This window comes from Scophthalmus maximus, chromosome 6, assembly GCF_022379125.1.
Source record: "Scophthalmus maximus strain ysfricsl-2021 chromosome 6, ASM2237912v1, whole genome shotgun sequence".
NCBI lineage: Eukaryota > Metazoa > Chordata > Actinopteri > Pleuronectiformes > Scophthalmidae > Scophthalmus > Scophthalmus maximus.
Genome location: NC_061520.1, coordinates 26,690,889 through 26,717,879, shown reverse-complemented (window position 1 = coordinate 26,717,879; position 26,991 = coordinate 26,690,889). Strand labels below are relative to the sequence as shown.

At 42.8% G+C, this 26,991-nt stretch overlaps 1 protein-coding gene across 2 annotated transcripts; it reads left to right on the top strand.

Moving 5' to 3' along the window:
• Window positions 1–7: 7 nt before the first annotated feature.
• Window positions 8–26,757, top strand: LOC118309433 (constitutive coactivator of PPAR-gamma-like protein 1). Of its 2 annotated transcripts, XM_035631553.2 has the most exons (17): window positions 14–759; window positions 2,012–2,258; window positions 2,347–2,429; window positions 6,649–6,777; window positions 8,174–8,264; window positions 10,055–10,143; window positions 10,243–10,493; window positions 13,384–13,477; window positions 13,570–13,791; window positions 14,020–14,191; window positions 15,302–15,551; window positions 15,732–15,846; window positions 16,434–16,643; window positions 21,502–21,700; window positions 21,949–22,087; window positions 22,178–22,274; window positions 25,142–26,757. In XM_035631553.2, the coding sequence occupies exons 1-17, from the start codon at window positions 286–288 to the stop codon at window positions 25,454–25,456; spliced, it is 3,177 nt and encodes a 1,058-aa protein (XP_035487446.2). In that variant the 5' UTR covers window positions 14–285; the 3' UTR covers window positions 25,457–26,757. The 2 variants fall into 2 exon arrangements, with proteins under 2 accessions (XP_035487447.2, XP_035487446.2); XM_035631554.2 differs by lacking the exons at window positions 15,732–15,846; window positions 21,502–21,700; window positions 21,949–22,087; window positions 22,178–22,274; window positions 25,142–26,757 and having other exon boundaries at window positions 8–759; window positions 16,434–16,632.
• Window positions 26,758–26,991: the final 234 nt, after the last annotated feature.

Sequence of the window (26,991 nt, the reverse complement as noted above, 5' to 3'; positions counted from 1 at the left end):
CCGGCTCCGGCCGGATTCACAACCCCGGGCATGACACCGTGAGCGGACACATGGCGGCCCCCAGCCGTGAACCAGGAACAAGCCACCGCAAACCGGCGACGCTCAAATAGCGGCCTCGTTTCGTTTCTTTCGACCGAATATTCCGACTCCGACGATATCCACAGGCAGCTGCACGCCGCCTGTCAGTGGCGACGCCGCGCCGCAGCCTCCGCCGGCTCCATTCGACCCCTATTTCGCAGTTTTACAGTTAACTTCCAAGTTCCCGTCTCTCGGCTGGAGCCCAACATGGGCGTCCAAGGCTTCCTAGAGTACATTGAAAAGCACTGTCCCAGCGCCGTGGTGCCGGTGGAGCTCCAGAAGCTGGCCCGGGGCAGTCTGGTCGGAGGGGGCCGCCAGAGACCCCCTCAGAGCCCGCTGAGACTGCTGGTGGACGCCGAGAACTGCCTCCACCGGCTCTACGGAGGCTTCTACACGGACTGGGTCAGCGGGGGCCAGTGGAACCACATGCTGGGTTACCTGGCCGCCCTCGCCAAGGCCTGCCTCAACGGCAACATTGAGCTCCTGGTGTGCTTCAACGGCGCCCTGGAGAAAGGCCGCCTTCACGAGTGGGTCAAGCGGCAGGTGAACGAGAGGCAGGCCGCCCAGCAGATCGTCAGCCACGTCCAGAACAAGGGCACCCCTCCGCCGAAAGTCTGGTTCCTCCCGCCCGTGTGCATGGCCCACTGCATCCGACTGGCGCTCCTCAGGTTCCGCGTCGGAGTGAGTGGAAACTCGGCCTGTTGAGCGGAGCCACGGCGGACTACCGCCGGCAGACGTTAGCAGGCTCAGTGGGTAGCCTGCTAGCTGCCCACCATGTCACCACTGCTCCACCAACTTCACCTTCGACTAAAAAAAGCTGCCTCCACACTCTCGGGTTCATTAGTGTGCCAGTTGGAGCTGCAAGAGTGAATCAATGAATCGATTAGGAATTGATTACCAAACAAATCGCCAACTATTTTGATTGATCAAGTCAAGTCGTTTTATGAAAACAAGGGCAAAATGTTCTGATTCGTCTATGACAGGACAAAACAAAAAACATCAATCTTGGGGTTTAGGAAACGCCATGGACATTTTTCAACATTTTCTGGACCAAACAACGAATCGATTAATCGGGAAAATATCCGCCAGATTAATCGGATAATGAAAATAATCGTTAGTTGCAGCCCATACCTCGGAGTCCACATGCACATGATCATCACTGTAACACGGTTCGATCATTTGCTAAAAGGCCAGATGTCGTGTATGCCTGTCTCGCTCACCTGTTGGTCCCAGAGGGCCAGCAACACAGTAGTTCCAGAGTGGACTCAATTCTTCACCTGACAGAATATTCATTTGGAGAATTGATTGATCATGTTGAATTTTACGCAGTCAGCCACCTGTGATGTTTATGGTTCTCAGGTTTTGGACTGGTGGTCAGAGAAATGAGAAAGACATTTTTCGGACATTTAATAGGCCAAACTGATTAATGACTTATACTAACAAAATGAATGACAGTACCTGTCAGTCGCAGCCTCAAATATCACCTGAGCAGTAACACTGCACATGCAGAAATCTATTAATATTTCAGTGATGCAAAAACGGTGAAGATGCATCTCATTTTGCATTTTTTTCATTTAAATGCAAGACACCGCAGAGCTGTTATCATATTTAAAACTGGTTCACAGACCAATAATTAGTTTACATTTCTTCGACACTGACCTTATTAAGTGGTGTCGGATGTTGGGCAGATGCCTGATCCACAAATGGACATGGGCTGATCCACATTAAATAGAGTTAGTGTTTCAAATTGGATCTAAATATTGTGTTCCTGTTGTCAGTTAAAATCCATCAGGTCTTGAATTTGGGATTGTCAGATTTTCCACGTTGAGGTGTCAGGAGAGATGTAGCTTTATTGGTTCGTCCCTGGTACAGATGTGTACCAGATGTTGTTCATGTCACACACTCTGGATAACATTTTATGTTATCTCCTCAGGTTGTCCAGAGCATCGAGGACCACCACCTGGAAGTGCTGTCCTTAAGCAGAGAGAGTGGCTTCCACGGCCTGGTGGCCCACGACTCTGACTACGCCCTCTGCAACGTCCCGCACTACTTCAGTGCCCACGCCCTCAAGCTGAGCCGCAATGGAAAAAGCCTCACCACTAGCCAGTACCTGATGCACGAAGTGGCGCGGCAGCTCGACCTCAACCCGAGTCGCTTCATCGTTTTTGCGTCACTCTTAGGTCGGCAACCGCCTCCGCGGCTCACAGATGGAGTGGATCGTTCGGATGAAGCCGACTAAACACAGCTGTGCTTGAATGTATTTTACAGGAAACCACATGCTGCCTGATGAAGACTTGGCTGCCTTTCACTGGAGCTTACTTGGCCCAGAGCATCCATTAGCATCTTTGAAGGTAAACTGTCTTTTGTCTATTTTCTTCCAATCAGTGGACTGTTAGTGTAATGATAAATAAGTGTATAGCGAGTTTGTGAACCTTGTTAATGAGTCACTGGAGGATTGGACCAGTGGCTCAGCACATTGAATATTGTTGTTATGGGTAAGTGCATTGTTCCTGCAGTGGAACTAAATACTTAAGTCCCTCACTCCCATTCACTTTCTCAACGTAGAGTCAAAGAAGTTTTTGATGGGGCAGTTGATTGAATTTCAACACTTAAGCAAACATTCTATTGCTCTGGAGGAGCTTTTTAAACATAAACCTGCTATTTAATATGCATTTGGTGATCTAGCGAATGTTTCTTCTATCAGAAGTGTGTGTGTGTGCGTGCGTGCGAAGATATCCTTCACCCACTGTGATCACATTTTGATTCCGGTGTTATCAAACCCTGACTGGTTCATGTATGTAGGTCGACATTTCCAACTGATCCCTGTTTACTTCACACAGGGCAGAAAAAAGACAAACACACAAATCTCTCCTTGGAAATAACCACGATTGTTAGCATTGTGCTCTTCCACACCCACTTACTCCGGGTAAGTTAACTCAGATTTAAAGCGCAGTTAGCTATTCTGGAGAAAATTTGTTTCTTTCTTTGTTGTTGTTGTGATTTTCCTTTTCTGGCCGGGAGCCGAACCTTGGTCCCCGGTCCCCGGTAAGGGAGTCTGACACGCAAACCACTAGGCCAAATGCGAGGCGTTGCATCGTCAGCCGCCAGCACGGCTCTTAAGGTGTTGACGTGTGATGATTACAAACTGAACACAGTGTTGTGTGTTGTGGTCTGCACCATTTTTTTCTCGATTTACGGAGCCTGGGCTGAGCCGAAAACCCAGATTTTTCTTCGCTGCACACAGAAGCGACAGCTAACGGGGTGGTGAGGAAATATTTGTTGCAGATTTTTTTACAAAAACAAATTGCTGTGGAATCGCTAACTACCCCTTTAAAGGTGAGATATTATTTCAGTGTTTGTGCAAATAAATGTGTGTATCTGTGGAGCCTATGTTTTTTTTGTGGGCTGGCTAAACCCTACAGCCTGGCTCTGAACCCCTGGTTCAGATTTCTCTCCCACTCTGATGTCACAGTTGGACTTTTTTGGGGTAACCCCGCCTGTAATCAGAGAATCTCCACTTTTCTGGTGAAGGGGCGTGACATTTCCTAAATATTTTTGAATCAGTTGACCAATCACAACAGACTGTGGTTTATCGGTAGGTGGGGGTAAAATAAATCCAGGCATTTTAGACATAGGGTGAAAAGAGGAGCTGCAGGAATGGGCAGTATGAGAATACTGATGCCTTTTCTAAACATTAGAGCATGTAAACCTTTTCAAGGGTTAACCAAAATTAAATGTATGAACCTGAATAAGATCATAATATTTCACCTTTAACAGACGACATCATAACCAACGTCATCCTAATTCCCTTAATTTAGTACCCATCTTAAGTTTTTTTTTTAATTTTTGCAAATTATTTGAGCTTTGCTTTGATGACTAGAGGTCTAAGAGTTTCTACATGGCTGTTTTAGTGAAAGGTCACACACATTATCCGCAGCTGTTGTCCAGTTTAGAGAGTGGTTGAGAACATAGCTGTTTGATGATAGATACCTTTGAAAAAAATTACTAGAATCTGTTGGTAGTTGTCTCCAATGAGAGACTGAATTTTAGCGTCACTGAATAACCAAAGATGAAGAAATGAGTAGAAGGCTGTGAGCTCAACCACCATCTGCCAGCGAGCTTGTTGTAGAGGTTTGGCTGAATTTGAATGGGTAATGCGGCATTATTGGATGGGTGGATCGGTGAACTGTCGAGGCTAACAGTTGCATGACAGAAGTGCCAGACACTTTGAGGGCACACTGTGAGAATGGTTCAGCTGTTGGTCTGTAAATGATGAGCTGTGATTAAACCAAAAGCCATCTGGTTCACATGTTGCAGACTAACACAGTGCACTCCACTGCTGAATGACACTCACAGAACGCACGCACACACACAAACATGCACTGAAATGGCTAATCCATATGAAATTCTATCTGTTTAGCCACCTGAGGTTGGATGGGGCGTCGCCCGTTCACTCTCCTCATGAAACACGCAAGGAGAAAGTCTTTTCAAAAGAACTAAAGCATTTTTTACTAAGACAAAAACTCTTGTTGACTTTTCCAGAAACTAAGTTAAATAAGATTGAACACAGGATTATAAATATTAAAATTACGTGATGTGCGATCAGAAAACTGTTGCTCTCCGCCTTCTAACCGACAACAAACCTTTTCGTTCACCTACTTAAAGGGAACCTCCCACTCCAGGACAAGCATCATATATCACACAATAATCTCACCCATCAATAACCTGACCAATGTCTGTCTCCTTTGCACAACAAAATCAAAGTAAACTGTTTTAACAAATGTCATTAATGTGTCATAAAACAAAATAACAGAATTAACTCAAAATATCTCTCACACGCACACACACACGCCCAATACCCAAATGTCTTGACTGGTGTCTAACGCTGTCTTATGTTTGTTAAACATAAAGCGGATAATTTTCATTAAATAATCAGGTTTTACATAATCATATTAACCTGTAAAGGCCACACCCAAGCAATGCTTGGCTGTTTGAACTTGACTGAACATTGATGAGTGGCGATGGTCCAAGTTGTGGCGGTGTGTTGTAGGCCGTCTATACTCAAGAGGGTACACAAGAGGGTACACACTCACAAGAGAGTTGAGGTAGGCTTGCAGCAGAGTTTATCTTTATCTATCTGTCAATCTGGGTCAACGTGGCTGTTAGTTTCTCGAGTGCTGTGAAAATGCTAGGCGAGATTGCTTTGTTTACTCTTCATGGTGTTGGATCGACTGAACAGCATTGGTTGGGTTTCACTATTTCACTTTCTGAATGATGTAAACTACCACCCCATTCTGGTATCCTCCTCACACACGGAACGTTCAAGCTAGTTAGCCGTTGGATTAAGTCTTGGCGTTGGGTTCCAGGTACAATGTTGTTTGCATGACGTGACCAGACGAATAAGACGAGCAGACATAGTAGACGGTCTTTGTCGATGTGAGTTGTTTGACGTGGTGTTGGTGTGTCCCTAAGTTAAGTGACATGGATTTAAAGAAACCAAAAGACTGAAAATGTAGTGACACAACTCAAAATACATGTATCAGTATTATTGAAAATATTCCATATTTATTTCACATAATAAATGTGGAACATATTACCCTCAACATGAAATAAACTTAACCACATGGATGTAGTAGTATCTTGTAAACTTCATTGTACTTTATGTTAATAAATTGTTTAAACTGTTGTCATAAGAAGAAGTGAAACTCTCCCCTGGTTGATTTATTAGTATAAAAGATAAACAACTGCAGTAGTAAATGTCTGTTTCTTTGGTTTAACAGGTAGGAGATAAAAGCCTGTGTAGAGATGCTAATGTCTTCATAGGTGCATTTCAGCATCTGTAGCAGCAGCTGCAGATCACAATGCTCAGAAAACTGATGTTACAATCTGTGACCTTTGGATTCTGCATCAACTTTGGATTCATTCAGTAACCATTGGTACTGAATGAATGATTGTATTTCCCTTCTCAACTGCCATGACGAAGCCTTTTTAATTCTCCCATTCTGATTCACTCTCACTGTTTTCCCTGGCAGCTGTGACAACGGGCAGCTCATGGATGTCACAATATGTAGATCCTATTTTAAAAAATCTGTTTTACCTGCCTATGGAGAGGCTGGGGAATATGTGGTGGAGGTGGTTGGTAGGTTTGCAGGCAGATGGAACAGTCTAACATGTTTCAGATGCATGATTAAAACAAAGGGTGTAACTTATTCTCGGAAAACGTTTTAATTGGATTTAATGAGATAGTAATGTTGATCAGAGCTGTGATGTATTTTCACACAGTCGAACCAGCATGGACACGAAATGGTGTGGATGATCAACTGGCTTATTTACAGCTTCTGCTACATACACAGAGTATCTGTAAACAAGCAATGCAGAGTTTAACTATTAATCTGAGTTGGAAACTTCTTTTGTGTATGAAGACTTTGTAATCTCAGGTTGAACAACACCAGAATCTCCTAACTTGCTGGAAGATATAAAAGGCTGGATCCAAAGCTGAGGATCCGACAACTCTGAACTCAAATATGATTGGCTGACCTGTTGTGACCGCAGTGTGTGGTTGTTCCGCAGGTGCGTGCCCACCAGCTTGTGCTCCCACCCTGCGATGTTGTCATCAAGGCTGTGGCAGAATATGTCCACGATATTCCAGACATCACTGACCTGGAGGCCATCGCTAAGGACATCTTCAAGCATTCACAGGTATGGGACAGTTTTCTACATGAGAGGTGGTGGGCATGTCACAGATTGATTTGATCAAATCCCCAGATTCATACAGAATAAATCCAAGTCCGGTCGGGTCCTGTTCACCAGTACAACCTATCGAAAAGCTTTTTTTGCGAAAAAATTTTTTTTGTGCTATTACATAATAGGGCTGGGTTATATGGAATTAAATGATATCACGATAAAACAATTTAATATCAGTCGTTTTGATGATTATCACAACATTTCTTCAATTCAGTTTTATTTGTTTAGCGCCAAATTACAACATATCACATTAGCTCAAGGCACTTTACATAGTAAGGTTGAGACCGTACAATATTGCAGAGAAACCCAACTGTTGTGTTTTACTTCTGTGTTTATGCAATGTACAAGCATTATATTGATTATATATTTAGAACTGTTGATGTATTGCTATTGAAGAAAATGTTAGTAATTTTTTTCAGTCATTTTACTTTTTATAATTTTTATTGCAGTGTTGTAGCAGTAAAATAGATAAGCACACCAGACCCTTAAAATTAAATCTGTGATCTTTTTTTGAAATGCAGCAGTTGTATCAGAAGTGACTGTAACGCTGCTTGATGAAATGCAGCCAGTGGTTGACAACAGGTTTCTCCTGGGCCTTCTGATGAGCGGGAGCTGTCATGTGAATCTTTACTCGTGTGGTAATTACTGAAGACATAGAACTCGTTAGAAAGCACATTTACCTTTGTTCACACATTTTGAAAAGGACATAGATTTAGAGCAATATTATGAATTGAATTAATTTCTAGCTGCTTCCAAGCTTTTTAAATTCACTTTGAAAAAAATCAACCCTTTGTACAATAATAATAATAATAAATTGCACTGAGCAGAACAACAAATGTAAAGTTACAGTCTCGATTTCACAAATGCATGGTGGGAAGTGGGCACAAGATAGTAAGTCATAGATGTTCTGATACCTAAAAAGAGCTGTTATAGCTTTTTTTCCGCCACTGTCAAAAAACAAGTGTCCTAATAAATAACACCACATTGAGTGTGTTGAACTAGTGAACACTGTAATAGAAAGAGAAATGACCGGAGACGTCAGCTGAACAGAACAGAAGTAATAAATTGAGGGAGTAAGGTGCAGTCTGAACACGTGAGTTTTCAGTCTGCGACAGAACCTGTGAAGGGATTCTGCTGTCCTGATGTCAGTGGGGTGCTGGTTCGCAGTAGCAGAGCGTTGTGGATGGGCTGGGTTGTAAAGTTTGACCATTTTTTGGATGTATGAAGGGCCTGAGCCATTCACAGCATGGTAGGCGAGTACAGAAATTTTTTTTTTCCCCTCTGTAGACAGATAAGGAACCTTTTCCCTGCCTGTGTACAGTGTGTGATAACTTGGATGTTTTTCTTTCAGTCGTGCACTGATGACAAAGTCCTCCGCTTCAAGAAGGCAGTGGAGTACTACTCGATGGCCAGCAACCCCCCCCACTACCCTCCACAGCCAGGTAGGTTTCTGTCTGTCTGACACTGTACCACAGTGCTCTCAGCAGGCAGCACTGAGTCACGCGCAGATTGACTCAAACGATCTCTGGTTCAATCGCCAGTGATCACCGTGGCACATGTAGACAAATGTATAAGAAGCAAAGATCGCTACACAAGTATCAGATGCCCCAGTATTATTCAGTAAACTTAGAATGTTTTCCCTTTATGTTGTTTCGAGAGCTGAACACTCATTTTTTTTAAATTTAATTTTGACAAACATCCGGATAATAAATACAGATGTAACGATTCTGAAATTAAGAGAGAAATCACAATGCAAATGTCCACAATCTAATAACACCATACAGGACGATGGAGCCATGATACTTCCACTCTGACCCTCTGCCAAGAAAGCAGGTGCAGCGTGTTGAGCTCTCTTTGCTTTATAATCTATTAAAGTTGTTAAAGTCAGTGCAAGCTGTACATTTTATCAATCCTAGTTTCTTGTCTTCCTACTGCATGTGTCATGTTTTGACTATTTTGGTCCATTCATGACTGTGGGGTCTGAGTGAGAACTGAACTGTGGATAAGAGTAAAACCTTTAGTAATCAGTAAGGGTGACACTTTATATTAAGATTCTTATTCACAATTAACTAGCTGCTTATCAGCAGGCATATTAGAGCATTCTGGGATTTTCTCCTGTCCATTTTGCTGCTGTAATGTCCGAATTTCCCCATTGTGGGACAAATAAAGGTATATCTTATCTTATTATAATATATTATATTTATTATTAATGTTAAATTATGACCATAGTCACAAGTTTTCCCCCGATAATCTCCTAATTACTGCTTGTTGATAGTAATTAAGGAAGCTGTTGTACATGAATTACAATCTAAATATGCTCTGCTTAGGATGGGCCTTATGAGCTAGAAGTGCCACAATAATGATAATAAAAACCCCCACAAAACTACAATTGTTAATAATATCCAAATAACTGTAGTGAAGTTTAGTGAACTGCTTAAAGTTATTATAAAACGGTTAGCTCAAATCAAGCGATCTGATATTACTATAGCTATAGCTATTACTATTCATAGCCGTGGTATAATGAGCGTATACAACTGGTATGACGTTGAATCAGTCTGACGGGTCCGTATCACTCTGCGACTGAGGAAGTAACAACGTAAGTAGACGTGAATAGCGACGGAGTGAAGTTGAGGAAACTAACAAGAGCTCAAAGCTGACGGTGAGGTTGAATGTTTGTTGTTTTGGCGTGGGTTACGGACCACAGTAGCCTGTAAACTTATATTGCTGGCGAACCCAGCTACTGGCTTGTAGCCTTCTTTCTGAGGAATGCTACTGTGTGTTGCATAGCAAACGCCGTGCACTGTGCAGGCAGCCAGGAGGGACTACTTTCGTGTCGTAAAAAAAGAAGAAGCTTATTTTCAAGAAATGAAAAAAATCTTATTGTACTGTGTCTATTGCCATACTTGTAACCGTTTTATAAAAGCAACAGCTAACTTCAGGCCGTGATATACGCTCATTTTATCACATAAGGGGGTCGCCAAACGACGCCCCTAAACCGTGATATAATAAGCGTATACTACGGGCTGTCGTGAGCTATTGCTTAAATATATTTTTATGTATTTAAATAACACATGCAGTGTATATTTTGCTTTTAATGTGTTTGGTGTTACAGTTGTAGAGCCATGGTGGACAAAGACCTCCCACATGGTCACATTTTTTTGATACATTGTTGTTATAACTATTGCTTCTCCCTCATTTCTGTATACTGAAGCTTTGTGTTTCTGTTTCACAGTCAGACCAAGACTCACGGGAGTGCCTGCTGCAGTGCCATCTCCAAAAATGCTCAACATTCCACAGGCGCAGCTGCCTGCAAAACCTGGGGTAAGGCTGTCGAAGAAACTGAACAAGCCAGTGAAAGTGCTGCAGGTGGCTCTGCCCCTGCGGACACCGAATGTTCACGTCTTCCTCTCTCGTCTTCAGGTCCAGCACTCGTACCCAGAGCTTCCGGCGGAGCGCAGCCTGGCTGTGGACACAGTGGACAAAGGCCTCCCAGAGCAGAACAGCTTCAGCAACATTCCTCCTGAAGGGAAGCACACACCGCTGTATGAGAGGTCCTCTCCCGTCAGCCGGGGCCAGGCCGGGAGCCCCAACCACACAGAGGCGGCTTTCTTCAATGCCTCCTCCACTTCCTCCTGCTCGGAGAATGATGAAAGCTCAGGCTCAACTGCCAAGTAAGTTCAGCACAAACCAGCTCTCTCTCTCTGTTACCGTCTTCTTTCCGGGAGAAGGTAGTTTCTGATCAGTCTGTCGGGTGTATTGTCCTTTCTCTTTTTGTAAAGCAGTCATAGCTCGTCATTTGCAAGAAACCGTCATATGTATATAGTCTGAAGGAGAGGCGCACTTTTCTCTACAGTGAAGTGCCTGGATTGCGCGCGCATGCAGGTCTCCCGACTCGCCTGCCGTGTTCACTTGCACCCGTGTTCGGCCTCCGGGCTGGACCTGGTGCGCACTCTTTTATCCCTTTCACCTTGTCTGCGACCCCGTCCAGACCGGAAGTCAGTGTGCTCGCTGAGGCATTACTGAACAGCAGCAATATGTGGGCTGGTGCTTGGACATCATAATTTCACTTATTTAGCAGGCATTGGGGGTCAAATGTCGCTACACACTATCCACCTTTTTACATTAAAACCTATGGCAAGCGACCGCACGGCGGAAAAAGGGTGACCTCTAAAAAGGTCACTCAAGAATAGCAAAACTAACTATTGAACCTTTTTCCTCATTCAATTCAGTTAAATTGTGACATTGTGAACTTAAAATAAAACAGCACATTTCTATTCATTACCAAAGCATTTATCAGTAATACAGTTAAAATGGGCGAGAATGTGGATCATTTCATTGCAGGTTGATTTAAGCCCCTACATTTTTTGCTTGTGCCCCTAAAATTTTCATTAAGCGGCTACAGTGCTAAAACACTTTGTCTGGAGCCCTGAATTTATGACAGCAGTTCCACCACATGTTCCTAGGTTTAATCCATATTGAAAGGGGATGAGCACCATTCCAACTGAAGCCTCCAGTGTGGTTTTCTGAGATGTAAACAACTCCTGATAAATTGTTCTATTTTATTTTTTTGCCTTGTTGTCACTTTCTCTGTTGTAGGCAGACGCTTGACGGTTTAACTCGGTCCATGTTTCAATCGGACGTTAGCATGCATGCTAAGTGCTAGCTCCTATCAAAACACAGGCACAGTTACGTTGATTTGTGACGTATATTTTAAAAAATAAATATATATATTTTTATATATACACTGAACAAAATTATAAACGCAACAGTTTTGTTTTTGCCCCCATTTTCATGAGCTGAACTCAAAGATCTAAGACTTTTTCTAAGTACACAAAAGGCTTATTTCTCTCAAATATTGTTCACAAATCTGTCTAAATCTGTGTTAGTGAGCATGAGATAAACCATCCACCTCACAGGTGTGGCATATCAAGATGCTGATTAGACAGCATGATTATTGCACCGGTGTGCCTTAGGCTGGCCACAATAAAAGGCCACTCTAAAATGTGCAGTTTTATCACAGCACAATGCCACAGATGTCGCAAGTTTTGAGGGAGCGTGCAATTGGCATGCTGACTGCAGCAAAGTCCATTTCTCTACCATACGATGTCTCCAAAGGCGTTTCAGAGAATTTGGCAGTACATCCAACCGGCCTCACAACCGCAGACCACGTGTAACCACACCAGCCCAGGACCTCCATATCCAGCATCTTCATCTCCAAGATCGTCTGAGACCAGCCACCCGGACAGCTGCTGCAACAATCGTCTTGCATAACCAAAGAATATCAGCACAAACTGTCAGAAACCGTCTCAGGGAAGCTCATCTGCATGCTTGTCGTCCTCATCGGGGTCTCGACCTGACTGCAGTTTGTCGTCGTAACAACAACGAACACAGGTGCATTTTATTGATGGCATTTTGAAAGCACAGAGATACTGTGACGAGATCCTGAGGCCCATTGTTGTGCCATTCATCCACCACCATCACCTCATGTTGCAGCATGATAATGCACGGCCCCATGTTGCAAGGATCTGTACACAATTCCTAGAAGCTGAAAACATCCCAGTTCTTGCACGGTCAGCATACTCACCGGACATGTCACCCACTGAGCATGTTTGGGACGCTCTGGATCGGCGTATACGACAGCGTGTTCCAGGTCCTGCCAATATCCAGCAACTTCGCACAGCCATTGAAGAGGAGTGGACCAACATTCCACAGGCCACAATCAATATCCTAATCAACTCTATGCGAAGGATATGTGTTAAACTGGGTGAGGCAAATGGTGGTCACACCAGATACTGACTGGTTTTCGGACCCTCCCCCTGGACCCCACCAATACAGTAAAACTGCACATTTTAGAGTGGCCTTTTATTGTGGCCAGCCTACAGCACACCTGTGCAATAATCATGCTGTCTAATCAGCATCTTGATATGCCACACCTGTGAGGTGGATGGATTATCTCGTGCTCACTAACACAGATTTAGACAGATTTGTGAACAATATTTGAGAGAAATAAGCCTTTTGTGTACATAGAAAAAGTCTTAGATCTTTGAGTTCAGCTCATGAAAAATGGGGGCAAAAACAAAACTGTTGCGTTTATAATTTTGTTCAGTGTATATATATTTTAAAGATATATATATATATATCTTTTAGGAACCGATAAGCTGAAGCGAAATGTAACTCTTTCTCACAGGTACCCGGTAACACTACTCTTGCTTCTCTCCCTCCATCCCTCTCCTCGGGGGTGTGTTGCCTACATCTCTCCATTGTATTGTCTTGTTGTTTCAAAATAAAAGCCCTCGCAGGGTCATGCAATAAAATTCTTCAGGAGCGGTGGCAATAATTGCAGCGGTGGGCCGCCGCTCCAAAATGAAGGTAACCGAAACCCAGCATTCTTATCTGGTTCTCGGTCGCTGACATACCTCACTGGCTGTTGCATTTTCCTGCAAATAAATGACTCTTATCATTTTAATGTCCCTTTATCTACACACTAGCTTCATTTTCAATTATGGTGCACTGCCAGACAAATGTTTTCACTGCGACTTGTGTATGTTGTTTTATTTTTAGTCATGTTAGTGACCATAAGGGAGGATGGGAGAGAAATGGACACACTCCTCACTCTGAAAACACATCAGAGGGACAACTGGGAGACCAAACAAAGGTGAGTTTTAAAATCAGGCACACGGCACGTTGGACCTGCTGAGAAATCTCACCAGGTCACTTCAGTGAAACTTGTGTCTCATCTGTCCTCAGACTGACCTCTGTGTGACCTCTGTTGTGAGCCCGGGGTTACAGGCTGCGGTTCCCCACAGCCTGATCGGCCCGATCCCCTCTCTGCTCTCCATGCCCACTAGGAACCACATGGACATAACCATCCCACCTCTCCCCGTCGTGGCCCCCGAGGTCCTGCGGGTGGCCGAGCACAGACACAAGAAAGGCCTCATGTACCCTTGCATCTACCATGTTCTCACCAAGGTCAGCGGGTTTGGGTCATCAAGTCTGAGTCTCATGTTCGGGATGAAGCTGCTTCTAGGTTTTTTTTTTAAAAATGTGTACATCCTGAGAAATCACAAATATTCCCTGTTTTCTAGTCAAGACTAATACAAGCCATACACACACCATTCTTGTCCCTGGAATCTGACATGTCTGTAGTCAGTTGTTTGTGTCATTGTGTTGCATTAAGGTAACAGTGTGTGTTTGCAGGGAGAGATTAAACTGTCTGTCACCATTGAAGATGAAGCTAACAAAGACCTGCCTACAGCAGTGCAGCTGTTTCGACCTGTTCGTCAATATGTTTACGGAGTGCTGTTCAGCCTGGCAGAGGTCAGGAAGAGGGCTGAGAGACAAGCCATGAGGAAGAACTGCCTCCCTGAACGTGAGTCCTGACTGAGGCTTTAGAAATGATTCTCACCCCTCCACTTGTTGCTCACTTAATTGATATGTAGACGTAGACTGTATATAAAAATGGATGTAGTCACCGGGTCCAGAAAATTAAGCCAATGCCAAAGTTCCTGAAGCCTGTATTCTCTCAAATGACCAGCAAAGGGCGACTTCACTGGTTGCACTAATAAGTCAGATTCTATAGAAGTCTATGAGAAAACGACTCTACTTCTCACTTGATTTATAATGTCAGCAAACATTTTCCTGAGCAGTTTATGGTTCAATCTCTAGTTTCAAGTCTTATTCAGTGCAGCAAGATGGCCATTTTGGGAATCGTGGCCCATTTAGAGTAAAATAGACGATATAGCACTGAAGCATGGATACAGCTTGATTGACAGCTGATCTGTCCAATTGGTGCAGGGTAGCAGGTGTAGGTGGGTGTGTAGTTGGGTAAAGTCTCAAAAACCATGGCCCTTCTTTCCCGGTTATTCAGTTTGGCTGGACAGCCAACTGGGCAACTCTAGGAAATTCTTCCAAATGAATAACCAATGCGGCCATTGTGCTCCTGGGAACACTAACAGCTTTAGAAAAGCTTTGATACCCTCCCCCCCCCCATCTGTACCTCACCACAGCTTTATCACAGATCTACAGAGAGTTTTTTGGACGTCAGGGTTTGGTGTTTATCCTGACATGGTGTGTGAATAGTGGGACTGTTTGTCACAGCAAGACTCCAGGTCAAGTTCTAGAAACATCTGAAGGATAATTAAAAGAAAAAGGATGCAGCTGAATACAATGTGGAGCCAGAGAAAATCATATGCCTACTTTTATACTTTCATATGCTGTTTTTAGAAAAAAAAAGTTTTTATACATTTTCAAAAATCTCTTAAAACATGAAACGTATGTTCATATGAGTTATTGAGTGTAGATTGATGGGGAAAAAAATTAAATCTAGAACCTCATGAAGAGTACCTGAAGTGCAGGGGTCTGAATATTACCTCAAGCCAATGTGCACAGACACAGAGTTATCTGCAGTAAGCTAATATACAATATATCAGCCTAGCTCTCGTCCTACTGAGATACGATTGATTTTTCTTTTCTTACTCAGATACACATGTCATGGTCAAAGAGTGGGCCGCCTATAAGGGCAAGTCTCCCCACACTCCAGAGCTGGTGGAGGCTCTGCCCTTCAGGGAGTGGACATGTCCCAACCTGAAGAAGCTGTGGTTGGGGAAGGCCGTGGAGGACAAGAACCGCAGGATGAGGGCGTTCCTGGCCTGCATGCGCTCCGACACTCCAGCTATGCTAAACCCTGCCAACATCCCCACACCCCTCTTGGTGCTCTGTTGTGTGCTGCGGTGAGTAGGCTTGTTGAAATCCTGAACCAGCTCTGACCTTACACACAGATAGACAATGTAGATTTCAATGTCTAAAGTTGAAGAGAGAGTCCAGTGTGAAAGGGAGTGAGGATTTATTGAGACTGTGCTGCTCAGTTCCTGATATTTGTAACACTGTTAACCTTCTGTGTTTTGCCTCAGGTTTATGTTACATTGGCCGGGAGTAAGAATTTTGCGTCGTAACGAACTTGACGCTTTCCTAGCCCAAGCACTTTCTCCTAAACTTTATGAGCCTGACCAGCTGCAGGAACTGAAGGTGATTTTGTACTGTTCATTATATGAGGAGTGTCCGAGAAACACAAGCAACCATGCTTTGCGTGTACTACACTGCTCTGAGAGCTGGCTTCACCTGTTGGACACTTCATGTACGCTTGGTTTCTCTTGCTGCTCCTCATATTCTGCAGACAAAGCAACATTTTTGTGCAAACCATGTTTGGTAACAAGCATGTTGTTTCAGAAGCCAGAGCTTCTCAGGCATTCTCATGTCACGTGTGGATGGTTTATCAACTCCCCGAGTTATAAGGAATCTGGAGCCCTGTTCTCATTCGGCCTTTGTTAATGTAAACCATCCACATCAGCTGTGTGCTTTGGAGCTTGTGGTGTGTCTGTGTGTGGCTCTGTCAGATCATGTAGGTTGTGTCTGCTGGCTTTCTGTGTTGGCTGGATTAGGATGTCCACTGCTGTATTTTTTGGCAGCCTGGAGCGAATGGGCCGCTTTGCTCTGTGCTTTGCTTTGCACTTGCTTAATCTGAATGCTCTGGGCGGGGGCTGTTAGAGGACCATACTCTTTTCTTTTCATTTGGACAAAGTATAAAAGTCTTGGGGTTATTTTTTCTTCTGCAGATCGACAATCTGGATCCTCGAGGAGTCGAGCTGGCCGCTCTGTTCATGAACGGCGTGGACATGGCCATGTTTGCCAACGACGCGTGCGGACAGCCCATCCCCTGGGAGCACTGCTGTCCGTGGATGTACTTTGACGGCAAACTGCTGCAGAGTAAACTCATCAGGGCCAACAGGGAGAAGGCCCAGCTCATTGACCTCTGTGATGGTCAGGTAGCTTGATACACACCACCCGCACCACACGCCAGCAAAACATACTTCCAACTATAGTCCACAGTGTGGTATGCACCTGTTTGTACAACACGCCGTCCAACACTGTCGTGTTTAATACTTGTTCTGAATGGCCTCGCGATGCGGAGCCTCCCATCATAGCCTCTCCCTGGCTTTGTCTTTGTCATCTAGATAAATCTTACATATGGAGATAATAGTGCACACTAGGACTATCACGATATCAGATTTTCACTGAATGATTATTAAAGGCCAAAACATTTCATGATAATATATCACAATATCTATAGAAAGTTTAAATACATTGGTAGAATAGCAGTGTATTACACCCATTGTTCGTTGTTTTATCTCATTTTTGGCAAAAGAATTATACTCAAAATACTACAACATACAGTAGCAGTCAATAGCTTTCCCATTCAAGAGAATAAGAAAGCCAAACTTTTGACTGGTACTGTACCTACTAAGATTGTGCAGATAGATGAACTCATTGATTGTCAGAGCGGTATTATATAGCCCCCATACTCCCATTTATGTATTAAAATAATAATAATTATTTGTAGTAGCATTCAATTAAACTTTTATACATTTTATTTTTTTAAATACTTTTTATGTATCACAGTGAACAAAATAGACGTACTTACAAAACAAAAGTATTTGAAACAATACTAATAACACAAACAACATTCATAATACATACATATGAAAAGAAAAACGCGAAAGTACAGAGGAGGAAAATAGAGGTGGAAAGGGGGAAATGAGAAGAAAGAAGCCATATTTAGTTGTTATAATCAATTAAACTTTAATAAAACTTGAATTAAATTTGCCCCACTATAGTATCAACTAGTGTTCGACCGATTTATCGGCCGGCCGATAATATCAGCCGATGTTTGCGTTTTTTACGTGTATCGGCATCGGCCGATGCGCGGCTGCTACGTTCGCCGATAGTTTTTTTTTTTGGGAGGGCAGATCTGGTCGCCTATCGGGCCCGGTCCCGCTCTCTCCGGAACCATTTAGCCAGCGCCGTCGCGGTGCCTCTGCCCTAGGCTGCCGCGCTGCACGCCCGCCAGGTACCCAACTCTTCCTTCTCCTCCGGAGAGCAGGAGGGGGATTCAATGTCTCCCACCCCGCTCTGCCGCCGCCGCTCCTCCGACGACTTCTCGCTGGCTCCGGCCGGCTTAGTCGTGGGACGCGGTGGACGGAGCGCCCGGTGGGTTTGTGTCCTTCTCCTTTTTCTCGGAACAATTTGCCTCGTGGAAATTGACTTTTTAGACTTTGTTTGAAGCACAACAAGCTTGTAACATCTCTGTTTTGACAATGATCAGGTTTACAGCTGCAACAGTTAATAGATTAGTAAGCGATAACTAAATTAATCGCCAACTATTTTGATAATCGATTAATCTGTCAAAATTCTATGATTTCAGCTTCTTAAATGTGAATATTTTCTGGTTTCCTTGCTTCTTTATGACAGTGAACTAAATATATTTGGTGTATGAACAAAACAAAACATTATGTTGGGGTTTGGGAAACCGATCTTTCACCATTTTATGGACCAAACAACTAATCGATTAACCGAGAAAATAATCCACAGATCAATCAATATTGAAGATAATCGTTAGTTGCAACCCTAATCAGGTTAGCTCGTCGACTTAAATTAGCACTGACATGATTTGATGATTATTTTGACCAGTAGATTGACAGAACACGAATCACCGCAAAAAAAAGTTGATTGAGTTTCTCTGATTTGTGGATTTCCTGCTCTTGTTTATTTCCTATCGCTGCAAAAGAAATATCTTTGACTCTTGGACTGTTGGTCTGTTCAGAGATGCTGTCTTTGGCTGAGAGCTTGTGATTGGCTACTTGTTTTCTGAATCAAACAATCATTCATTAAACAATTCAGTAAACATTAGCTATAAACTATAAGTCTAGATGAATCAATTGTTAAAATGTTGATTAGTTTATTTCCTAATTTGCATTATCATGGCGAGCTGTCAGAGCCATTGAGTGTGCTGCGTGGATAATAGTGATCGCTATTCACAGGTATGACTTGGTAAACAATGCAACTCAACAGGGTTTCCCAGGGTTTCTTGACAACTTAGGTGCTGTGGTGGTTGGGGAGTGGGGGGTTGCATTACAAGATTTTCTCTCTTTTTATGACCCTCAAGTTGGTCTAGGGGTAAAGGAGGAAGGTAACAAAACCTTAGATGGAGTCAGGGGAGGCAACAATTGAGGAATAAGGGCAGCGGGTGACGACAAATCATAAAACAAACAGTACCAAAAACATAACAGGCGCACAATCTGCTACTAATCTATGATCTCCTTAAATTAACGAAAATTCTGCCTATCTGGCCTAATCTACCTTAATATAACAAAACACAAGGGGGCCGTCAACCATAACTCCAGTGTAAAATAGACATGAAATAACTATGTGCAGTGCAAACGAAACGTGTAAGGAAACTATCAGAAAACTTACCAAACGCCCAGTTTCCTTAATACAACATATAAACAAAAGTGTCAAACAAGTTAACAGTTTTCTATATCGAGTAATAAACCAATATCCCGTTACAATGCGAGTTAACAATCGTGACAGACACTGAACGGCTCACATGAAATCATAGCCGCATATATTCACACCATTTTTAACCATTTTTATTACAGTGTCTATTTTAAAAAATCACAAGAAAGGTTGTTGTTTTTCACAAAATGCGCAAGACATTGGCAAGGGAGTGTCCAGTCACATGTTTGAGAGTGATCGCAATGTACGACAGACAAAGAAACACTGGTAAAACAGGACAATTTTTCTTATCCTTCCTTCATCATCTGACTATGTGACAGTGTCTGTAGGGATGAAACGGTTACCGGTTTCACTGTAAACCAAGGTGAAAATCCCGACGGGATTACCATTTCAAATTTTAATTATCATTAAAACAGCATTTGATAACCAATGGTAAATTACCCCAGTAAATACTGTCCAGCTCTCCCAGACGCAGGCGCAGCATGCAACGTGGGTTTGTTATGCATGGCGAAGGCGGTGACGGCACACCAGAAGTATGGGCATATTTTGGCAGTTGAGGGACAGTTGATAGAAAGTGGCTATCCTGTCTGCAGAATATGCAGGAAAAAAAATCGCTATTGAATGGCTCTTTAGGAAGAACAAAGGGCTCAGTGTCACGTTTGGGAGCCATTCTTTTTATTTTACTATCAAGCTCATTCTCATCTGCCCTAATCTACCCACTCCCCTTAAGGTGAGCAGAGAGAATCAGTCAGTCATGAGAGCTACATGTTGTCGAGGTTCAGCGCAGAACACACACTTTCAGTTTCAGTTTCCCCTACTGCACGCCAATAAGAGACGGAGAGCCGGTGGTCGAGTGAATTACAATGAATGCAGAGAGGGAGAGGCGTCATTTAAAACAGTTTTGTTTTATTTTAAAACTGATTGTTTCATGGTTGTTATGCTGTAGCAGAAACAAACACAGGCACACCGCTGCATAAGATGGATGTTTTTCAAGAAAAAAAGGACGATGAGCTGTTCTTTTGAAAGGTTTATGTATTTTGTTTTCCTCTGTGGCAGCAGGACATGTTACAGCAGCCCTTCAGAAACTCCTGCAGGTTAAACTGGACTGACAGAACATCTGTAGGGCTGATTAACTCTGAAAGACTCACTGTATACTGACTCCAAAACACCCAACACATAATTCAACGCTGTGAAAGACTGTAGTTACTGGTAATTGCTCCTTTCAAAAATATCTGTAATGTATGAACACATAATTCTTTTCTCAAAATATCAAAGCTTAGCTTGTTCACCACCTGCAGTGGAAACACTGCTGCTCGAGCTAATGTACCAGTTAAATAACACTCTGATATTGATCAGAAATACTCTGGCTGCAGATGTGAGTGGCTGGTAACTGCACTCACATAACTGGGAAGAATATTTTTGTTCATGATTTGAATCAATATTAGAAAAGTGAATTACATTAAAGCCTCATCAAATCTGATAAGCACACGTGGTAGTTAGCAATTTAAAAAATACTGCATATTGCACAGGCTGTCCTTAAGCTAAGTATTTCAATGAATATACCGTCCCTAAAAGTTGATAACTTGATGTATCATTTGAGACGCATTGTTCTTAAATAGTTGCAGGATCAACAGCGTAACGTGCCTATAGTTTAAAAAATGGATGAACCAAAATAGGAACTGTGATGGCAGCTCGCCACCAGAGAATACAGGAGAGGCACAAGCATGTCACAGCTAGCGCTGCAACTAACGCTTAGTTTCATTATCAATTAATCTGTCAATTATTTTCTCGATTAATCTATTAGTTGTTTGGTCAATAAGATGTAATCATGTATTTCAAACCCTGAGATTTTTTTTTACCACCAAAGATATTTAGTTTACTGTCATTGAGGAGCAAAGAAACCAGAAAATATTCAATTAAATATCCATTTAAGAGGCTGAAATCATAAAGTTTTGAAAAAAACACTTAACCCATTTCATTGATTATCAAAATAGTTTGAGATTAATTTAGTAGTCGATTACTGGTGATCATCCATCTATCCATTATCTACCGCTTTATCAAATTAAGGGTCACAGAGGGGCAGTAGCCAATCCCAGCTCACATAGGGTGAAAGGCTGGACAGGTCGCCATCCTATTTCAGTGCAACATACAGTGACGGACAACCATTCACTCCTATGGTCAATTTGGAGTCATCAATTAACCTAACCCCAATCTGCATGTCTCTGTACTGTGGGAGGAAGCCGGAGTACCCAGAGAGAACCCACGAATAGGTATGATCTAGTAAGTCTTTGCTGTGGTTGTGATCCGTTTTTTTTTTTTTTTGCCCCTCAGTCTGAGCTCGTTGCCAAGGTGGAGAGAATGCGTCAGAGTATATTGGAAGGTCTCGGCTTCGCTCGTCCACCTCCCCCTCCTGCATTCCCCCCGCAACCGCCTCCAAATCCTCACGGGATGCCTTTCTACTCCCCCAGCGGCTCCTTCTACCCCCCACTCCCTGTGATGCCACCTCAGGGGAGAGTTCGGGGGATGCCTGGTGAGGACAACTACAAACATGCCATTTTGTTTTGTATTTCGTCTTAAAATATTTGATCTTAAGAGTTATTTCTTTCATCTGCCATCCCACTAGATTTAAATTTCAAGTTTTTAATATTCCCTTGTAAACCAAAACCTACCTAAGTCATTGTGTATTTGAGTCTTAGATCAGATAGTGACTTAAATCATTTAAACTCTCACGAGACACATGCACATACTAAGACTTTTTGCTTTTCCTCGTCTAATAAGGACTTCAAGGAATCTCGTCGCAGGGCGGGAAGCTCGAGATTGCTGGCACTGTGGTTGGTCATTGGGCTGGAACTCGACGCGGCAGAGGAAGAGCAGGCTTCCCCATCCAGGTGGTATCTGTTGGAGGAGCAAATAGAGGGTGAGACCCAAAAGAAATTAAGATGCCTTGTGTATTTAATCATCAGCTGTATCTTGTTTTTGAATCATCAGCTGTATCTGTCTTCTGTAGTCGTCTGCGTGGAGTGATTTCCACACCTGTCATAAGGACGTTTGGTCGAGGAGGCAGGTTCCACACTCGGGCCTTCCATAGTCAAAGCATGTACCTGGTAAGTTAGTGATAAATCATTGCTCACACTTACAACTGTCAATACTTGCATTCAGAGTACACTACACACAGACTGTGACAGTAGTGTTTCCCACAGAATTAGAATCAGCCTTAGGCGTTAGCATTGTGGAGTCCTCCGCTCACCTCGGCAACAGGCCTGAGTGACGGGTACAAACCTCTGAAAACCGCATGCCCCTCGTGCACATGAGGGGCAACCTTTGGTGTTTTTGGGGGCGACTTTGGCTCAGGAGGTAGAGAGGTCCTCCACAAACAGGAAGGTCGGTGGTTTGACCCCCCCACCCCCAAGTCTGAACGCCGAAGTGTGGATGAATGTGACTTGTACTGTTAAAGCGGTCGATATAACTTGAAAGGCGATATATAAAATACAGTATTTTATGACGAGGTCTGCCTGCGGGGATGGTAAAAACTTTATGGAGGTTTTGACAGCCTACTGACACCGCTGGGTATCTCCTGGTGCTGCCGGACGGAGAGAGATAGAGGGGGAGAGAGGGCAAGTGAGGCTGAGGCAAAGAGCACTGCACACACAGCTCTACACTGAAGCAATGGTGTTAACAATAAGAGATCTTATACGTTATCCACGTGTTTTCTTCACATTAATTCATCTCATTCCGTTTGAAGATGTGCATGTTAAAATCTCAGTCCAGCACAATAAAGGACAGGTTCACCCTGAACACTTGAGACAGGTGACGTGATGGAAGTCAAAATCTACGATCCATGTTCTGTGGCTAATTTAAGGCCTCAGATGTCTGACGATGACAGATCAAGTGGCTATCTTCCAAAGAGCACAAAAATAATTAAATCTAGCATTTTCGGAAGAAGTCTGTGGATTTTGGCGCCCATTACTCATATGCAATGTGTAAGTCCCCCACTGATATCGATGTGAGAGTGACTGTCATAATCCTGATATTCAAGTGTAAAAGCAAAAAGAGAATAGGACTTAAATATTAATTTGAAAGTGTGAAACTGAGGCCACATATGTTGTTGACCTTTGGTTCAGTGGCAACTTGTCATTAAATGCTTCTTTTTTTTTTTTGGTAAAAATATAGATTTTTCGAACAGATTCTAACTTAAACCCCTTTCATACATGAATAACATTACATTCAACTGATGCAAAGTTAACATGGAGGTGTAATGTCTGAATAAGTACACAAGTCAATTTTCATTTAAGTCACAAACTTAATCTGCAAGGTCGCACCAAGTAACGTTTCCACATCACTCCACACACAGCACGAGTCTAAATTCAGTGTTGGCACATTAATGTAAAGTCTGCAACACACACTGTCTTATATACACCTGGATATTTATCACTCCGGTATTTTGCTTTACACACAAAGAAAAGTACATGTTTACTTAATACTCCAGGAAACATCCTGAATGAGCAGATTTTCTATTGTTAAAATAGATTCTTCTCTGGTGCTGATCAGTTTACAGAGATGGTTTTTAAAGGGTGTTAAAAAAAACTCCTACAACCAACAATTATCATCAGACCAAGACAGCTTCCTCACATTCTCAGTTTTCATTCATGACCTCCTCATGGATGAAATGTGAATATCCTACAAAATGCTCTACACACAGTATGAAAGTCCAGACAAAGACTCATCCAGTATATGATGTATAATGGAATCAACCTATCTTCTGCAAAGATACAAATGTTTTGGGATTTGTGGAGGAAATGTCACGCGAGTCACTGACAATCATCAGGAACTGTCTCTGCAACCTGTAAACGTCCATTTCAAATTTCATGGCAGTCTCACCAAAAGTCTCTGGGTGGATTTGGATTGTCCTTCCTATCTCCTTTTCCTATTTACTATTCGCCTCAACAGATCTGAACAGCTCTTCTCATGGCTGCCGATGAAATACTTCCGGGTCACTTAAAGATTTCGGAAACTTCCTCAGCAAATTTGACAATTCGACTGCACCCTCTGTGCATACTAACACCTGGAAACACATATCACATGATCTTTTACGTACGCTGGTCCAGTGCGTGCCGGCTTAAACAAGAAGCCACTTGTTTACTCTGCATTTGGTTGCTTAGTTGCAGGAAGTCAACAGACAAGGATCAACAATGGAGTAAAGTGTGAGCAGGGATTTCTTTTCTTGGACCGACCATGAGGTGGAACTGTTTGTGACATTAAGTGTTGGCAACGCTTTGCATTCACCGCTGGTGGTCGAGCCACGGCTGATACGAACCAATCGGGAAGCAAGCGGGTCTGCATCATTGTTTCCAAATGTCGCCATTTCTGTCCGTCCAGACTAAAAACACAACCATTTCAAACTGAAATGGGACTATCGCAATTCCCAAATTTTCTATTGTAGGGGCTGGAAAATGTGTTGGTGTGCATGTAGCCATTGTCTCTGGACCAAACCACCACTGGGATGCTTTTTGGGTGCGATAATTGTGAAATTGATTGCAAAAAAGGAGGTAGTGTTGTGTTTAAGGAACCATGAACAAATTGAGCAACTTGAAGATAATTAATTTGGTTAATGTTAAGAATGCCAAGTTTGCGAAACAGAGGCAATGTATGAATCTTAGGAGCTGAGGGAGCTCGCTTTTGTAGTCGAAGAATCGTTAGCAACTTTCTTCACAAAGATCAAAATACAGCTGTTGCTCTTATCCCTGTTTAATAACCGTACAACAACAAAGTACACAACCAATGTGTGAGCTTTCAGTGTGAGCTGTGCGGGAACAGAAGAGCCTCTCAGCATGTCTTTGTTATGTTCTTTTGTTTGACTGTTAATTCACTCACGTTACCGGGACTCTCAGGCCACATCTGTGTGTTTGTTCCATGTCTTCCATGTTCCTCACACTCACTGATCACTTTCTTTCCTCTCTGACCTCTGTACCAGAGTAAGCCTGCTCACAAGCTGCCTCATACATCCGGACATGATGCGCTGAAGGAGGGCAATAAACCCAAGCAACAGGAGAAGGTGTCCTCCCCTGCACCGTGCGACGACTCCACAACGGAGAACGGTACGGACAGAGAGCAGGAGCAGCTGAATGGAGATGAAGAGGAACACAGGGCTCTCGTCCGACCCGAAAGTGCCTTTAGCAGTGACTCCAAGATGTGCAATACTAATCCTCACTTAAATGCACTAAATGCAGACGGCGGCTGCCATAGAGATGAAGGTCTGGATGCCGCCGTCTTAAAAAGAGAAGTGTAAGCCTATTTTTCTAGAGAGGGTGAAGAATGAAAGATGGAGCAGCATTAGGAATTCGGAAAGCCTACAGTCAATGTACACCGTTCCTCTCAAAGATCAGAGATGAAATTCAGATCCCTCTCAGTAAACACACAATATATGACACACTGCTAGGTGCAGGAGTCCCTGGTGAAGCTCCCACGCCACCGCCGTTTCTACATGTTTATGCTAATAATACTTTTCCTTTTCATTAGAATATTAAAACCTTTAAGAAGCTTTGATTGGGGAATATTTTAGTTCTTATAGGTCGATACTTTTCCAGTACTTGTTGGCACCATGTATTCTCCACAGTACGGGTAAGTCAGTTTTGTGTTGTCCTGGTAACTGCGTGGTTAACACCCTAATATATAAACAGAAAAGCAAAATGCAACATGTCTGCCTTTGGTCAACCACTTTTTAGGTTTTGGTTCATAATTTAAGGGGATGAGCTCCGTGCTGTTTCCATCAATCAGCTGTAACGTTTTTGAGAAACGGCTCTAAAATCAGACGTGAAAGATTTCGTCAAATCCTGAAAGATTTCCTCCCACGTGGAGCTGGAACGAAAACCTTCTGCATGGTTCACACTTTAACAGTTGTGTAGTTATTGTGCATGTCGTCCTTTTTCTTCCCTCTTTACAAGCACGGTGCCCATTTTCAAATTAAATAAAATGGTTTATATCAGTGATGGCCCATAAATGATGTTAACTGTTAGCAACAGTTTTGTTCTGATCTTGATTTTTTTTTTTTTTTGTTGCGATTATTGACCTTTGTTGCAATTAATTAAAAAAACAAAAACAAGACGCTATCTAGCTACTTTGAAAGTGTATTCATACGATATTGTTCCGTTTCTGCATTAGTCAAAGATCTGAAGAAAAATAATTAATCATATATAAAGCTTGGATCAAAATCACCCCTTTTGTAGCAAAGCAATGTCCTAACCTTCTCATGAAGACTTTGTCCATCACCCAGCATTTTACTTTAGTGTTTTTACTTCACTCGCACCACTCCACAGCAGAAGCATCATTTAACATGTCCACTTAATTCTCCTGAAGCTTCTCATCTTTCATCAGTTCAGTGATCAGAGAGATGGTGTATTGTGCGCCCCCCTCCCCCCCCGCCCGCAAGAGCCGAATAGGTTACTTCTATATAAGATGATCACTTAACTCATAGATTGTAAAAGAATGAACTGCTGTTGGGTTTGTTTGAATGTTGATGGATTGTGGAAATTGTGTATTTGAAGGAAACTTGACTACAATGCTTAATAAAACTATATTCTTTCAGTACAAGCTGCTGTTTGTTTCATCCGTCCCTTGTCATACATACATGTAACACATGAAATAACAGTAGGTAGACCTTCATACTTTTTTCCTGCTCACTGACTCTGTATATTTGAATCCCTGCACTCCTTTTTTAAAGGCAGCACAGTGAGTTATTCTGCCTGAAACCCACACAGCTTCTGATCTTTGAAAAACACATCAAGTAAAAACCAAAAAAAAAATACTTAACGGTGTACATGCATT

Excerpts from the sequence above, each read along its gene's own strand:
- LOC118309433 (XM_035631553.2), top strand. The coding sequence starts at position 286 with ATGGGCGTCCAAGGCTTCCTAGAGTACATTGAAAAGCACTGTCCCAGC. Across the intron at positions 15,552-15,731 it reads GTGCTCTGTTGTGTGCTGCG|GTTTATGTTACATTGGCCGG; the intron begins GTGAGTAGGCTT and ends GTTTTGCCTCAG. Across the intron at positions 21,701-21,948 it reads GAGAGTTCGGGGGATGCCTG|GACTTCAAGGAATCTCGTCG; the intron begins GTGAGGACAACT and ends TCGTCTAATAAG.